The 17344-nt window shown below is 43.4% G+C and overlaps 2 protein-coding genes and 1 non-coding gene across 19 annotated transcripts in view; 1 reads left to right on the forward strand and 2 right to left on the reverse strand.

The window, feature by feature from the left end:
* Window positions 1–13343, forward strand: part of NOC3L (NOC3 like DNA replication regulator) — a 47688-nt gene extending 34345 nt beyond the window's left edge. For 2 of the 16 annotated variants that reach the window (XR_002177203.3, XR_012326983.1), the window contains exons 22-23: window positions 1159–1257; window positions 4399–5462. Coding sequence is in view for 7 of the 16 variants with exons in the window: in XM_019939662.3 (XP_019795221.1) it covers window positions 10317–10383 (67 nt within the window). In the remaining 9 variants the exon portion in view is untranslated. Of the gene's footprint in view, window positions 1–1158; window positions 1258–4398; window positions 5463–6038; window positions 6368–10316; window positions 11177–12894 lie in introns of those variants that run through there. The other 14 variants (XM_019939662.3, XM_019939663.3, XM_073794172.1 and 11 more) reach the window with 11 other exon arrangements.
* The window catches only part of PLCE1 (phospholipase C epsilon 1), a 317614-nt gene that overhangs the window by 5212 nt on the left and 295058 nt on the right, over window positions 1–17344 (reverse strand). For both annotated transcript variants that reach the window (XM_073794169.1, XM_019939658.3), the window contains exons 26-32: window positions 17075–17336; window positions 14922–15040; window positions 11057–11185; window positions 9227–9436; window positions 4444–4602; window positions 2735–2953; window positions 2193–2405 (exon numbers count right to left, since the gene is read on the reverse strand). In XM_073794169.1, the coding sequence (XP_073650270.1) occupies window positions 2217–2405; window positions 2735–2953; window positions 4444–4602; window positions 9227–9436; window positions 11057–11185; window positions 14922–15040; window positions 17075–17336 (1287 nt within the window). In that variant the 3' untranslated portion in view covers window positions 2193–2216. The remainder of the gene's footprint in view (window positions 1–2192; window positions 2406–2734; window positions 2954–4443; window positions 4603–9226; window positions 9437–11056; window positions 11186–14921; window positions 15041–17074; window positions 17337–17344) is intronic.
* Window positions 368–440, reverse strand: TRNAG-CCC (transfer RNA glycine (anticodon CCC)). Its single transcript has one exon. It is a non-coding gene; the product is annotated as a tRNA-Gly (tRNA).

Below are 17344 nucleotides of genomic sequence, written 5' to 3' on the forward strand. Positions count from 1 at the left end.
ATATTTCAGAACAAATAACATGAAATATATCACTCAGAAAGCAATAAAAATGTTAAACTTTTTTTCTTACGAGCATATACAGAAAGGCCCTTCTTTTTTCACAAATGCTTTCTTCGAAACACCATTTGTAAAATTAATAACATGGGATCTATATTCCCATAGATGCACCAATGGCTATTACTATTATATCAATGGCTATTTTTATTTTTTAATTAAAAATATTTATTTATCTATTTATTTATTTGTCTGCACTGGGTCTTAGTTGCAGCACAGGGATCTTTGTTGCTGTGTGCAGGATCTTCAGTTGCAGTATGTGGGATCTTTTAGTTGCGGCATTCATTTCTTAGTTGTGGCATGCGGCATCTAGTTCCCTGACCAGGTATCGAACCTGGGCCCCCTGCATTGGGAGTGCAGAGTCTTAGCCACTGGACCACCAGGGAAGTTCCTCAATGGCTATTTTTAAAGAGCTTCCCCAAGTTTAGTGAAAGATGTGAGGTCAATTGACTGATTCTGAATATCTGCTTACTATAGGAAAATTGAGTCCAAAGGCAATCGTCTCAATCACCACCCCCCTCCCTACGCTCCTAAAATATAAGCAACTAGTAATGCTCATTATAGCAGGCACATTATTTTAAAGTCAAATTTCTAGTGGAGTTGTATTCTTACGTACTTATTAATCTTCTGGCACACTGAGGGCTCTTTATGTGCAGAGTGTAATTTCACTCTGTCATTACGGAGGTTATAATAGAGAGGTGTGCATAACATTATCACACCTGTGATTTATCTGATGCTAGGTTCTTGATATGGAAAACAATATTTGAAATTTTGATCACTGTCTTTATTGTGTGCTCACACACCCACTACCACCGTCACTTTGCAAAAGTTGGAGAGGCTTAGCATGGTACTTAGTCCTAAAGCTCACTGGGCTTTCGGGGACACTGCCTGTCTCGGTGACACTGTGGCAGGAAAGGAAGTGAGTCTGAACTTTAAAAATGGGATACCAGAGGTCCCGCAACAGAAAATGGGCGCTGAGCCTTCTCAGAGTCTGGAACACCCGGGGCCTCACTATTCTCTGCATATTCACTATCATCTGATGCTGTGTGATGTGGATTGCTGCCGTAGAGCCAAGATTTCTTCCTGATGAGTCTTTGCTTACAGAACCTAAAAAGCCCTGACCCAAGATAATGGGATGTGCAGAAGTTCTGGAGGAGGCAGTTTCCTGTATTTGGCCTCGTCTGTTTTGAAAGAGCTTTCTTTGTAAGTGTATACGGGGCACCAATTGTTTTAGGAGTTGCTCCTTAAACATTGGCTCAATGTATCAGCCTTCTTTGGGGCAGTTATAAGTCAAATTTGGCCCTGTCAAGAGATATTAATAAATTCTTTAATTATGAGCTTCTACAAATATCTGATTGTGACGAAGACAGCTGATGCAGCTCTGTAGTATAAGCAACAATGCCTTCACTGTGCAGGAGGTCTCGAGAATTTTAAATCTTAGAACTGTGATGGAACAGGTGAAAGGTGGGCGTTAATAATCCCTTGGGTTCATTAAGAAACTAAGTGAAAAGAAGAAATCTATGTTTGGTTTCCTCACATGCTTTTTCTTTTTTTAAATTCAGGTTCCACATAAGTAGTCTGTTTTAAGATAGAATGAAATTTACTCTGTATGTGAGTACCAAGCAGTAAGCTGGCAACCAAAGGCATGATTTACCGCAGGCTGTTATGTCATTTTGCTTTCTTTTTAATCATTACATCCTGGATGCCAGATTTTCATTTTTTAATTGAGGCAGAAGAAGTTGAGGTTGTTGAGAGTAAATCAGACCTAAATTAGAAGAACATCAAACTAGAAATCCAAAGGAATAAAAGCTGAGTGGCCCATAGCAGCCCTTCAAGAATGTTCATGTGAGTTACCAGTAATTAAGACAGTTCTGTGCCTGATGCAATAAGGCTGTTGTAGTTTGGGCAAGTTTGTTGTCCTCTTGGGGCCTTTAGTTATCTACAAAATAAGGAGATCTAAAATTATCAGTGCTGAAGTGATGTGTGTCTTCAGAGCCCTTTTCCTGCAGGGTACCATTCCTACCTGCCTCAGGGACATCCTCCTCTTGGAAAAGACAAACGACAGTGTACAGACTGTGTCTTACAAAGTAGTGTAAGTTGACCCCCCCGTTTCAGAACAGTGCAATGACTCAGAATACCTGGGTAAAACGTGCTACCCTTGCTCACTGTCGATAGTCTATCGTGTCACTGGAGGACAAGCCGCCCACAGGTTTCTCCTCCTTGTTTTGGACATTTTCGGAGGCCAAGACCTGAGAAGGTGATGTGAGTCCTCGGGGCTGTTTAGTCGACTTGGTGAGCTTCTTGAGTTCGCTTGCAAAAGAGATGCCTTTTCTTTTGTCTTCTCGGGATGCCTGTGGAAAACGAGAATCTTCCATTGGTATTAGGTTAAAGCCAGGGTCCCCAATCACATGACACTATCAGAAAAAGCCCTTTCCTGTTCCCTTTCTAGTAAGTAGAGCTTTGGAAAGCAGGGCTGAGGGACTCCCCTCTCAGGACTGTGAAAGCTCAGAGAGGAAGACATTTCTTTCCACACAGTGAAAACAGCCAAACGACATTCTTCCGACTAATTTCCTTGACTCGGGAACTTTCTCCTAGATTTCACTAGCTCCTGAATTTGATTACACTGTAGTTATGAATATCAAATAATTTGTGAAGAGAGAAAAATAACCTTGCACTTTACCTGCACTTGTTCCTTTAGCTTAAGGATGAATTTTCCTGCACCTTTCCACCTGCTTTGAGCTTGAAAAACACACTCCTGATCCAAAAGGACACGCTGGGAGGACTTTGGGGTAGAAGACTTCCTGTTGGCAGTGTCTTTCACCACCTCTTCCAAAAGCACATAATCACCCGGGTTCGGGTTGCTCAAGATGCTATAGGAATATTTGGCTTTGCATAAGGTCTGAAAGACAAGTTATGATCAACTGAATAAAGACACACTATCTCCAACACCTGCTTCACTGTAAGATGAGACTTTGAGGTGGGAAAATACTGTAGATGAGACTTTGAGGTGGGAAAATATCAGACTTTAAGAGATGGAGGGGGTCTTTCAGATCATGTCATCCCACTTCTCATTATACATTGTCATAGTTGTAGCTAGCTTATAGGAACTTTCCCACATTGCCTCATTTAGCGTCACAACCGTCCATGATATAGGTGTTACTCTGCCCGTTTTTCAGACAAGGAAGTTTAAGCATACAGAGGTCAGGCAGATTCCAGTGGATGCACAGCTAGTAAGTAACAGAAAAAGGACTTGAACTGGATTTTCTGCCTCCAGCAAAGCTGGTAGAGATGGAAGGTCATGCAGACAGTGAGGGACAGAAGCTTGACCCTCGGGAGCCTCTTTGTTCCACGAGGCTCTCTCTTCATCTCAGAGTCTTAGATGTTAGAACTTACCTGGTCTCACTTCTCATTTAGTACAAGATTATCTTTCATTTATGCGTTTATTCACTCATCACATGTTTAGTGAGGGCTTACTATGTCCCAGATACTGTATATAGTTTGGGGAGTTCAAGGTCTATTAAAGAGGCTAATATTAACCAAACTATCATGCAATAAGAATAGCAAATAGCACTTAAGTAGTGTTTGCCATGTGCTAGGTGTTGTAATAGGCGAATGTGCTTTACATATATTTAATCTTCACAATAACTCTATAAGGAAAGTGCTAATGTACTATTTCCACGTTATCTGCATGGTAGCTTAGCACATGGTGGTGTGCTGGAGTCCACTGGAATCAGATGTGGTGGGAGGATTTACAAGATAGAAACTGGCAAATGCTACAAAATCAGGGCCTTTGTTTTTTTTTTTTGAAGCGAGCCAGTTTACCAGCACACCAGTGTAACTAAGGCACAGATGGTTCAATAACTTGTCCAAGCTCTCAGAGCTAGTAAGAAGTAGAGCTGGGATTTGCACCTGGAGCAATCTGATCTAGAGTCTGGTAACTGTTATGCTATCTTTTCAAGTGAGTGTTTAATAAACGCAAACTATAACAGGGCTTCAAACGAAGGAAACAGAGTCCTCTGAAGCCATGTACACAGAGAAGCATGACCAGAGGAGGGGAGAGGGTGAGAGGAGGCCTCCTGCATGTCCTCTGCAGGATCCCTGAGAGATGGCCATTAAGTATTGGCTTAGGCCTTTCTGGGATGATGACGTTCCCGCTCTGCAGAGCCACCTTCTAGATCCATTATTGAGGCTTCAGAGAGAGCCTGACTCACAGTAGATACTGGGCAAGTATCGTTGAAGGAATCAGTATTTCCCAGCCTTAAGAGGCACACTCTCCCTTGTCAGGTCCCCTTTGTTCTAAAACCTCATTCACAAAGGGAGCTGAAATCGGATTTGTCCCAATAGTTCACACTGAAGACAGGACTGAGGTGAGGAAGGGGAGGCCTTCACCTGCTGAATGACGTCCTGCGCAGTGCTGACGCGGGGCGCCTTGATGACTGTTCGCGGTTGCTCGGGAGAAACGTCGTGCACTTGGACAAAGAAACTCTCCTCCTCTGAGCTCAGGATCATCTCCTTGTCATCTTGAACGATGCTCTTCTCTTCCAGGTTCTATGTTAAAAAAGAAGAAAAGTCTGAGTGGATGGTAAGATGATGTAGAATAAGGAAAGAAAAGCCTAGCGAAAATTTGACATGGATCTTGGTAACGTGGAAACAACTTAGCTTTATATTCCATACACTAGTTACTATTTCATAAACTATTCTAAAAGGATTTACATCTCTTCTTAGAGGAGGAAAGTACTGTATGTTTCTGCTGATGTTGACACGCTGATAAGGTTTGGTCCAGAACAAGCCAGTAGATCTGCTCCTGTTAGCTGTGGATTTTGAGTCCAAATCAGCTAGAGATAAATTTGTAAAAAGACAATATGCCATTTTGCCAATTACTAAAAGCCAAATAACACAATAAATACATTTAAGAGAAATCTACCCATTCCCCCACAGACCTTGAGCACTTAAGAAATGCTAGACATCTGAAACGTGAAACATGCAAAATCGGCATTCAGGCAGGCTGGATGAACAAAACCCACAGTGGAAAGGCTAAAACGATGACTGGAAGTAAGTCACATCGAAAGGAATATCGACAAAATTCTCAATAATTATGAGAATTGGTCATCAGGTTAGATGGCTTTTGGTGGGCTGGCTTTCAGTGAATTTTACATATATAATTATATATTACATACACAGATATATCTATAGACATATGTATCTTTTAAAAAATTTTCAAGTGGTAAGGAAATATATCAATAAAAAGGCAAACTTACCATTTCTACCTTTTTTCTTTTTCTCTTCCACCTCTCCCATCTCATTCTCCACAAAAAAACCCACTGTTATTAGGTTGCATATCCTTTTAACCATCTGCTATGGATATACAAATGTATTTTTGTATATGTGAATAAATATATACAAAGAAACCCTGGAATTATGTGAATTTAGATATAATGTGATCATCAAATGGCCCCTGTCAAATGAGGTTATGTAAAGCTGTCTTCCGCAAGGGGGAGGCAAGGCAAGTGAGCAGTAGGGAACCCCATCTCAGGAAGTGAGGATGTGGCAGGAAGGCCCTCCAGTCCTCAGCATTCTAGCTTAATCTCAGATCAGGCCACAGAAATGGTGCTACCTAACCAGAAGACTCCAAGAATCACTGTCATTGTCCTGGAAAGTCCAGCCAGCCCCAGGACCTAGAATAGTCCCCACTGATTTTAAAGTCAAAATGGACAACTGTCACCAGGTGGCGCCAAACTGTAGCCAGGACCAGAAAGGACTGGCTCCTGGGGCTTCTCACCAACCAGGCACACAGCCTCGCCCCAATCATTTCATTAAGCTTGCAGTCGTGGTCCCTAGAATTTACACAACTGAACTGTTTTGACCCCATTCATCATATTATGCGTGAAGGGAAGAGAGCCATTGTCTATTTTTATTACATAAAATGAGACTGTACTCTAGTACCTGTGTTATTCTACAACTCCTTTTTTCTCTCCACTTAAAAGACTGTGAGGGCTTCCCTGGTGCCGCAGTGGTTGAGAATCTGCCTGCCAATGCAGGAGACACGGGTTTGAGCCCTGGTCTGGGAAGATCCCCCATGCCACGGAGCAACTGGGCCCGTGAGCCACAATTACTGAGCCTGCGCGTCTGGAGCCTGTGCTCCACAACAAGAGAGACCGCGATAGTGAGAGGCCCGCGCACCGCGATGAAGAGTGGCCCCCACTTGCCGCAACTAGAGAAAGCCCTCGCACAGAAACGAAGACGTAACACAGCAAAAATAAATAAATAAAGAAGTAAACAAGGAGAGAATAAATAAGATTATTAAAAAAAAAAAGACTGATCATCATTTCATGTTCCTAAAGATTTTGCATAATATGTCATTGCATTGATTATAATATATTTAACCAATCAGGGAGTGGGGTTGGGTGCTAATTCACATGACATAATTTATAATCTCAGGGTTCTGAAAGCTAGGATGTAAGTAAGCAAGACAAAAAACAAAAAAGTTCTAAGTTGCCACATAAAATATCCCAGTGACCATGCACTGGGAAATACTTCTAAGAGCACTCCTTAGAGCTTTACTCAGAGCTTATTAATGTTTAAGCCGTTTTCAGCCACATCAGAAGCCACAGATTATGACCATAACAATAACCTTCATTTGCGTATTCCTTTACAGTCTACTAAGCATTTCTCTACATATTGTCTACATGTTTGGCATGAGTCTCATGATAATCTTTTTGAGTCAAGCAGGGTAGTTCCTCTCATAGATTTTACAAATTAGGGCATAGAGGTTTACAGAATTCAGATGAGCCATTGAAGGTCATCCATCTAATTTGTGTCAGAGCCAGGTTTGTCTGACTTCAAATCCAGCAGGTGTCAGAGGACAGCATATTGACCATAGGAAGATACCTAACAGCTTGAGAGCCCAGAAGACAAGAAAATCATACAAGGCAGGCAGGTAAGACCAGAGGTAACAGACTGCAGCTTCATGGGCAAACTGCTTATGTTACTAGTTCCACAAAGTAACTAAATGGAAATACTTATAGACCAAATCTATCAGCTATGCCAGTGTCCGCTTGCATTCAATGCACGCTGAATTCATTTCGTCAATCAGTAAATTTGTACTGTGTGTTGCTGTGCAGCCGGTAAGCCTAGATACGTGAAATATGATGTTATCTTTTGAGATGTACTTCAGTCATTTCGAAACTCTTCTCCCAACAAAGGCATATAAAGGAGAACTTGCTGTACTGTATTCATCAGAAAATGCTTCCCCTCTAATTTCTCCTCCTTTTTTCAAAATGCTTCTGTTCCACCAGCCTTTATTAAACATTCGTTCCCGATGTCTCTATTGCCTGCTGTCATATACATTTTTTTTTTTTTTTGCGGTACGCGGGCCTCTCACTGCTGTGGCCTCTCCCATCGCGGAGCACAGGCTCCGGACGCGCAGGCTCAGCGGCCATGGCTCACGGGCCCAGCCGCTCCACGGCATGTGGGATCCTCCCAGACCGGGTCACGAACCCGTGTCCCCTGCATCAGCAGGCGGACTCTCAACCACTGCGCCACCAGGGAAGCCCTGTCATATACATTTTAAGTTGCATATGGGGCACCTCTTACTCCTGGTCCTTCCAACCATGTGATGAAGTTCCACGGCAACACTCAGCAGGCTGCCCACGTTTCCTCCTGCTCACCACCTCCCATGGTGCGTGTGGGAGAAGCCACGGAGACTGATGCAACTCCAGCCTGGCCAGCACAGGGTAGTGGAAAGAACACTGACCTGGAAGCCGTAAGACTTGAGTGCTGTCTCCTTCTCACCCTGGCGTGATCTAACTTCTCTGAACCTGTTTTCTTTGTGTAGAATGGTTTCCATTACATCATGAGATCATTCAAACTAGTGGGTGCGTGAGAGCGTTAAATGCTGTAAGTCATGATGCAAAGATATGGTTTAACAAACTCACTTCTTCACTGAAATTGTCATTTCTAGGATACTTTTTTACATGTGACAAAGACAATTAGAAATAGGAAAAAAATTTAGAGAGAAATTAAAGATGGCTTCAAAAATCCAGCTAAGCCCTCTATTTTCTCATAAAGCTATTATTATTAGAATTGCTTTTCCTCCGTCTTAGTAATTTGTATGTCTGATGGGGAGAGGACGCTAGGGAGACAAGTACGTTTCTTTGCTTAAAGCAAGTGTCCTTTTATCATCTAAGGCAATGTTAGGAGGGAAGGCAGTGGCTCTGGTTCCCAGGGGAGATGCTGGAGTTCTGTGGATGCTGCAGGCCACGTTCATAGTTAGGTAGAGAGTGAAAAAGTAACACATGATGCTGAAAATGGGCTCCTTATCTCTACTGGGTCCCAGCAAGCATGGACCAGCAATGGGCGTTTTACCAGCCCAGCTCTATTACATGCCCCAAAGAGGCAGATCATGTGCCTAGAACAGGGCTTGGCACATTTTAGGTGCTCAATAAATATTTGTTTAATCGAATTGTTGAATTGATTGAACTGCTTCATTATCGACTTATCATGAGGTATGATTGTGTAATGATCTTGTATGTCATTTTTTAAAAATCGAAGTAAGTTAGTGAGCTCCTATCAATTTATTAAAAAAAAAATGTGTTCCATCAGCAAACCCCATGAGGAGCCCAAGAATCTGGAGCTGACGGGCAGTTGTATTGTTTCCGTTATGAGAATGATCATGGGAATATTGTTACAAATTCGGACTAAGGCTGAGAGGTTATTCTTACTTTGTGTAAAGTTATGGAATATTTTCAAAGAAATACTGTTATTTCACGTATTAGCACAAAACATTTTGTTAGCTAAAACTTGAACAGGCAACAAACCCCCAAACGCAAAATGCCTCCAGGCCTTCCATTACACACTACTGTGACCCTCATAACCATGTCTTCACATAAACAGATAAAACACTGGATGCACCACTGATGACATGCTTAAGGAATCCTTCAGTTCTTTCTCCCTTTGTTTCCTAAGGGATGATTTTTAGACCGAATTTCTGTAACTTAGAGTTAACATTCTGAATATGTGCAGAAGAATAAAATCAATTCTCCACACTTACTTAAGAAGACTATAAAGCAAGTTGCAATGATAAGAAATTCTGAAGTTGAGGCAGGCGGCTAGTGGTGAGGTGGTGAGTTACATATGAGCTGCTACAATGTAGGCTGCCCCAGGACACACTTACTTCCTGCTGGGTTTTTAAGACAATTCTGCCAACATATCCCTCTTCTGGAAACCAGCTGCTTAAAATCTGCATGATCTCTTCTTCTGGACCAATGGGTCTCTGGAACGGTTGTTTCCTACATTCATTCTTTTCTTTAGATATAAAATATTTTTCTTCCATTAAAAAATAGTCTGTGGCAATAGCTTTGGTGTCTTGATCAATGGTCAGACTCTAAAGAAAAAACAAAGGCAAATTTAGGCACACCTCTGAAGAGTGGGCAAAAGAACAAGTCTATTTTCATGGGGTTCGGATAGGTTTGATGTGCAATTTGTAAGTGAAACCTACCCTGCATCATTGCATAATTCTTTTTGGAAGATCTAAGAATTCTCTTACGTCCAAAAAGGATTGTTTATGTTCATTCTGGGCAATGACACAATTTATTCATAATCTCCAGACAGTTATAACTATTTTTCCCACTGCTGGAATGAGAGCTCTTACTGAATTAAAAACTTTAGGTTTTTCAATCCGTGAACTTAGCTCTTTGTAATCTTGCAACACAGGACCGAGGGCAAAGAACCTAGTCCAGCTTTTACCAAGATAATCTCCCATTCTCCTTTTGGAAATACTCAGTCATCTGCTAATCTCATCTGTTCTAAGTTCCTGGGAATTCCCCTTTCAGTAAACTCTTTTGGCTGCCTTGGGTCTTTTGGCTGCGTTGCTGCGCGCAGGCTTTCTCTAGTTGCGAGCGGGGGCTACTCTTGGTTGTGGTGCGCTGGCTTCTCACTGCAGTGGCTTCTCTTGTTGCGGAGCACGGGCTCTAGGCACGTGGGCCCAGTAGTTGTGGCGCACGGGCTTAGTTGCTCTGCAGCATGTGGGGTCTTCCCGGACCAGGGCTCGAACCTGTGTCCCCTGCATTGGCAGGTGGATTCTTAACCACTGTGCCACCAGGGAAGTCCAAAGTCACAACCTCTTAATTTTGTTTCATTTTACGATTGAGGCACTGATTGATTCTAAAGCATAATCCAGACACAGTAGGAGAACTTATAAACACTAGCCATCATGATAGTTTCTCTTACTGATGTTTTCTTTCACACTTTTTTCTTTTGTCCAGGTTACCAACAGAGGCTAAACTTGAAGTGAGTGACCAGAGAAGGATGCTACCATCCGGCTTAGATTGAGCAAACATTCTTCTCTTTAGGCATCCCCCCCACCAGCCCCCAACAATGATGCAAGGACCAGAGTCAGCACTTGGCACTGCTGCATCTCACTTGGAGAAGCAGAATGAACTGGGGATGGGGTGGGGGAGCAGAAGATTCTCAAGAAGACTCTGCTCCTCTTACCCCAGCCCTTGGTCTATGGTCGATGCTGGGCTGTGGGTTGTGTGGGGCAAGGCAGCTACTACTACAGCAATAATTCAGGGCACGAAGCTTCCAGGAGCAGGTCAGTCGACACTGTTAGCTGCATGATAGGGCCAGTGTCACTCCCTCCCCAGTCCTGCTTTACAGCTATAGCCCTGTGATTACTCACGTAGGGTGACAGTAATATGCTACTTTTTATGGGTGGTCCGTGGAAATGTTTCCTTACTTTACATCATCATATTTTATAACGTCTCCAAAACCCCAACAGTGCTTTGTGATAGTAGACACCGAAGTTCATGGACGGACGGATTTAAAAAACAAAGCCCCCCAAACCACTTGGTAGTAGCTTCTGTTTGATAATCTATGAAATCTGACACGAGCTGCTTTCTCTGACTTGAAGTCCGTTGTAAAATGTTGAGCGAGATGTTAACCTGTGCATAGAGAGTCCCCTCAAAGGAGGACTGTTTATTAGCTACAGGTTCAGTGAACTTACTTGTTGGAGAAGCTGCTTTGCCTTGGTGCCTCCATTTATGGAGAAAACAGCAAAGGGCTCTGGACCTGGGACCCCATGTACTGTGACTCTGTGAATCTGCAAACATTTTCTTTCTTCTGTATTAAACATCTGTCAAGGAAGATCACATGGTTTCTCATTCATTTACATTCTCATATTGTTTCTAGGCTACACCAATACGGAAGTGCTAGTTCTTAGACGTACGTATAGGGACACGTAAATGCAAAACAAGAGCATCCTTTTATAACCAGGTGCATCTGTTTGTGGTTCAATAGGCAATGGTGCATCTTGCTTAATAGTCTAGTAAGAATATTTAGCAGCATACCACCAAAATATTAATTTATTTTAAATAACAGTGTCTCTTTCCATCATAATTAGGGGACTGATATTATCTGAAATGTATGTCAGTCCTTACTTATGAAGAGACATTCAACAGTGTCTGTCGAGTTCCATCCCTCTTCAGGGCACTGGGCTAGAATTTTGGATGGTAAGATGATAAATAAAATATTCTGGCCTTAAGGAGCTTGCTGTCCAGGCATACAAATAATTATGATACAAAAAGTATTTCTGTTAGGAGGAGTTGGGAAGGTGTATAACTCACAAGTCTTTGAGCAGTTTGTATATTAAGATATATTCATTCATTTAAAATACAAAATCATTTATGGAGGGCTGGCAGTGAATCAGACATTTTGCCTGCCCCTGGGGATTCAGGGAGAAATGGGACATTATCCCTGGCTTCAAGGGCTCCCAGTTGAATAGAACAGCTAGGAGAGAACGTGGACAATTATAAGAAGCATGGTAAGTTCCTTGGGAGCCCAGGTTTGGAGGAAATCGAGAGCACCTCCAGAAAGTGGTTATCATCTGAAGGCCCAGTGTGAATTAGCAGATAAAGAGCGGGACAAGAACATCCCCAATATTGGTATAGCCTGTGTATAAAGCGTTAGAGGTGGCCTAAAGCAAGGCATTCTGGGAACCTCAATGAATTCCGTGAGGTGATGGAGGGGAAAAGGCTGCCTAAATATTTTGTTTAGCATGCATTTTGTTTGTATTTGGTGTGGGGGAGGAGAGGTTGGCTGTTTTGTTATGCTTGTACAATGCGTTTTTATTATTTAATCAATTTTATTAAGACATGATTTGCATACCATAAAATACATGCATTTTAATTGTATGGCTCAGCCTGCACTATATTTTTAAAAAGTTGAAATAGTTGCCAACATTTATGCCAATCCAGATGTCCTGACAGTCTTGAAAACCAGAATATCTGGCAAAACTGCTTGGCAACAAGCAGCTGGAGCTGAGAGCAGGGTGGCAGCTGTCCCTTTAAATGACCCATGAGCTCTCGGCTTTCCCAGAGTCTCTGCCCAGTCCACATACAAACGTTATCCTGAGAGCAAAGGAGAGCTGAGCAAGGGTTTTTAACAGAAGAGTGACATGGTCAGATTTGAGTTTTAGATAGAACTGTCTAAAAGGCCCTAAAGGAGGACATACAGAGGTGGTCAGACTCAGAGGGAGAGGGACCAGTTAGGAACCCACAGCCACAAGCCAGGTGAGAATGAACGAGGGCCAAGATGGTAGGGACGGATAGAGATGAATGGATTTGAAAGATACTAAGGAGACAGATTTATCGAGTCTTACACGGGGCAGTGAGAGAGAAGGAGAAGCCCAGGATGATCTTCAGTTACTGTCTTGAGCAATGGAAGGTGATGACTTCCAAGGTCAAAGAACACATATTTACCAAGCATATATGCTGCTGCCTGGGATGTACCTAGGATGGTATGGTGTGATATAATTGAAAATAAATATCTGGTCTTTGCTCATAGTTCCTGGCACACATCTTCTAAACCCTCGGAATCTCTGGAGTGACGAGAGTTTTCTGTGTGCTGATAAGATGACTTACGGCTGGAGGCCCCTAGATGGCTTCAGGATGGGAGCTTGATCACCGGAAAGACCAAGTCATGATTAGATGGTTGGAACTTTCAGCCCCTGCTACTGCTGACTTCAGGGGAGGGGAAAGGAGCTGGGGGTTGAGTTAATCACTAATGGCCATCAGTCATGCCTATGCGAGGAAACACCCATAAAACCCCCTAAGAGACGGGATTCTGAGAGCTTCTGGGTTGTTGAACACATGGAGGTGCCGGGAGGGTGGTGTGTCCAGAGAAGGCATGGAGACTCTGCTCCCTCTCCCCTCATAGCTCACCCTATGTATCTTTTCCATTGGCTGGTCCTGAGTTGTATCCTTGACAATAAACTGGTGATAGTAAGTAAAGCACTTTCCTGAGTCGTCAGGAGTCATTCTGTGAGTCATTCTAGCAAACTACTGGCCCTAAGGAGGGGGTTGCGGGAACCGCTTGGATTTATAGCTGGCCAGTCAGGAGTACCAGTGACAGCCTGGGACTTGCAACTGGCATCTGAAGTGGGGACCGTGCTGTGGGACTGAGCCCTTAACTTGTGGGATCTGATGCTCAGCCCAGGTAGTGTTGGAACTGAACTGAACTGTAGGACACCAAGCTGGCATCAGAGAGTTGGAGAAGTAGTGTCGAGAAGACACCACACATTTGGTGTCAGAAGTGTTGTGAGGAAGAATGGTTCATTCATGGCATGTGTGGGATCTTCAGCTCTAATAGGTATTGAGGGCAACCAACCCAGAAGTGGACACTAAGCTCTGCCTTGCCTTTCTGAAAGCATCTAATTCTTGCTCTTAGGTACCAGGCAGCCCCGTCCCTGCTTCCCAGTCCTCTGCACCAGGCAGAGGCAATACCTCCCCCTACTTTGGCCAAAGTGCTGTGCTCAACTTCGATCACTCGTTGAAAGGAAAAGGAGGAGAACTTAAGAAAACAAGGTGAGGGACAGAGAAAGAGAAGAAACTGTTGAGCTTAGGGAAAGAGAAGCAGAGGAGAAAGCAGGGCTATTCAGAGGTGGCAGCAGCAGTGGCTAAACCCAGCGCCATTGTGAGCACAGAAGGCGCCTTTCCAAAGGTTGTTAGGACCCTGCTGAAGTACAAGATTGATGCAACCACGAACAGATTATTAAACATGTAAAGAGGCGATTGATGGACACCCTTTTATATTAATTTTTAAAGAGCAAGCAGAGTGGAATTAACCAGTTAATTAAAGGAGAGTTCCTTGTTTAAGCAAACAACCCTGCTTTATTGGGGTGAGTGCTGGTCCAATGGTTCTGGAAGTTCAACGGCTTGGACCTTACCTGGGGAACTTGTTAAAACACAGCTCCTGTAAAGGTGGCCCTTTCTGCGGTGTTCCTCTCCCACTCCCAAGAGTGCAGATGCTGTCTCTCCCCAGGTGCCAGGGGATCGCTATGCTTGCAGTTATGTGTCACCAGCAGTGCCTGGCTGCTCACCCGACCCTGCTCGCCTGTGATGTCTGCCCCTGGACTGCTGAAGAAGCAAAGGATTTTCCTCGTCTAACCTAAACTTTCTAGAAGTATCAAGATGCTTCCTAGCAGGCTTTGCATAACTAGCCTTTCCCCCGTGTTGTTATTTTTGGCTCACTTCCCTGGTAGGCACTATAATGTACTCGTTCAGAGTATGGGCTTTGGCACTAGATGAACTTGGGTTTATAGCTGTGTGACCTCAGGTGTACTTAGCTCTTACCTTCCTTTGTAACATGGAGATGATACTAATAGCTATTACATGAAGTTATGGAAAGGATTAAGTGAGTTAGTATATGTGTAAAGTGCTTAGAAAGTGTCAAGTGTCAGCCATTATTATTAGTAGTATTTCCGTAGCTACCTAATCAATAACTCAAATGGGCCACATTCCTGGACCACAAGAAAGCCTGCCTCCAGCATAGCAATCCCCACAAGTAAGCTGAATGAAATAGAACTTAATTACCAAAGAGGCTGGCATAGTATTGCCAGAGGAATTTTCTTCCATCCTCCTGCTGTTTATGAATAAACTAGAGATTTCCAAGACTTCATTGTGGAGGTTTCGCAGCTGAAGATGTCGATATCCTGGAACAATGCAGAATTGGGAAAAGCTTGTTAGCTGTGCACTGCAGAGCTCTGCAAAGGAGATCCCCCAGGGAGGTCAGTAAATGATAGGGAGAAATAAGACTTTAAGATGGGCAGGGGTGACAACCAACTGATGCCTTTTCCCCAGGAGTGTTGCCCCAGGGGACAGTTTGGGGCTACCCAGTGGTAGTTAACTTGTCCAAGGTCTGTTTTTAACTTAGACTCAAACTGAAAATTTTAAACTCAAACCAAATATAGTAGGAAAACCTGATCATTTTTGTTTATCAAGTCATCTAGAATAACTGTTCTACAAATATTCCATTTTAGAACAGCTTTAGTGATAATAAAATATTCCAACAATAGGGGGTTGGCTAAATAAGTTATGGTGTGTATTTGTGCAAGTATAAAATGGAGTAATATGCAGCTCTGAAAAGTGGTAATGAAGGCGTATAGCTATTAAGCTGAAAAGCTGATCACTACATACATCAGTAAGTGAAAACCAGTAAGTTGCAAAACACTAAGATTAGTAGGAAGCTTACTTGTTCAAAATATATACTATATGCTAATATGTATATACATGGGTAGAGGTGTAAAGCCTGCAAAAGATATATACCAAAAGTAACTATTTTGAAGAGATGGAAAAAAGGATAATTTAAAAAAACTGTTTTTGCTTCTCTGTACTTTGTCATATTTCTGTAATAACTGTGATGAACTGAATGGTGTCCTCCTAAAATTCGTATGTTGAAGCCCTAACTCCCATTACCTCAGAATGTGACTCTCTGGAGATAGGGTCTTTAAAGAGGTGATGGGGTTAAAATGGGTCATTAGGGTGGGTCCTAATCCAATATGACCAGCGTCCTTATAAGAAGAGGGGACTGGAGAGCAGACACGGAGAAACACCAGATGCTGTGCACACAGACCAAGGGATGGCCCTGTGAGGACACAAGGAGAAGGGGGCCATCTGCAAGCCAAGGAGAGAGGCCTCAGAAGAAAGCAAACTTGCTGAAACCTTGATCTTGGACTTCTAGCCTTCAAAACTGACAAAATAAACCTCTGTTGTTTAAGCCACCCAGTCTGTGGTATTTTGTTCCACAGCCCTAGTTAGTCACTGTGTGACTAACTGTGTGACTAACACAGTGACCAGTTAGCACAGTTAGTCACTGTGTGACTAACACAGTGACCACGCACTACACACAATGGAGAAGAGAAACAAGGAAAAACTAAAAAGTAGGAGACTTTAACATGTTGGTGGTGCTCAGAGGCTGGCAGAGTATGGCTGTGGGAGGAAGTATGTCCTGGAAACTTGGTACTCAAAGGAGGTCAGCAGAGTCAGCATCCCTGGAGCTTGTTAGAAAGGGAGAATCTCAAGCCCCAGGCCCACAGCATCTGGGTCTGTATTTTATTACTAAGAGCCTGGGTGATTCAACTGCACATCAAAGTTTGAGAAAGCAGTGCACAGACGTTCTAGACAGGTGCGACAAGCTGATGTTTCCCCCAAGGGCCATGGCAAAGCCCACATGCAGCAAGCCAGCAGCTCTGGCCTTTGCTCAGAATTTTCCACCTTCCCTGCTCTGCATCCAAACCCACCCCCGGCTTCTGACACTGGACTCCACCACCACCACCGACTCCAACCTCGTCCCACTCATGCCACAGCACACCCCAACCCTCCCTGTTGTCGGTTTCCTCTCCTCACGTCAGTCCCTGCTTTAAACATGCCAGGGGTAAGGCGGCGCTATCTGGGGAGGGATGTATGTCGACAAGAGCACAACAACTGCCGCTCCCAACATCAGCAACAGTGGGAGAGGCTGCACTTCATAACAGACGTTGTCAATAACTTCGGATTTTAGAATAACGTAAAAGAAAAATGTCTTTTGAGACATGCTCAAACAGTGTTCAAACTTGTATTATTTGCTTCTGCCTCTTATTTTAACGTGAAAATTTCAAACATATACGAAAGTAGAGAGAAGCGTGTAATGAGCCCCGGGGCATCCATCGCTCAGATACAATTATGAACTTCGGACAATTTGATTCTACCTCGCTTTAGAGCCTTGAGGGGGATGATTCTCTGTGCAGTTACTACCGAGCTGTTGTTCTCCACAACGGCAAAACGAAGAAATAGGAGATCTTCAAAGTGAACCCGGAAGAGGAACTGTTCATTCCACATGGGGTTCAGAGTATTGCGGTGGATGGGTTTCGTGCGGAAGTGGCAGCTATCCAGGGCCATGCCCAGGACGTCGACCTCTATACACGGGCTTCCCGTGCTGTTACTCGGGCACACGTTCTGCCCAGAGACAATCTGAGGAG

This window comes from Tursiops truncatus, chromosome 16, assembly GCF_011762595.2.
Source record: "Tursiops truncatus isolate mTurTru1 chromosome 16, mTurTru1.mat.Y, whole genome shotgun sequence".
NCBI lineage: Eukaryota > Metazoa > Chordata > Mammalia > Artiodactyla > Delphinidae > Tursiops > Tursiops truncatus.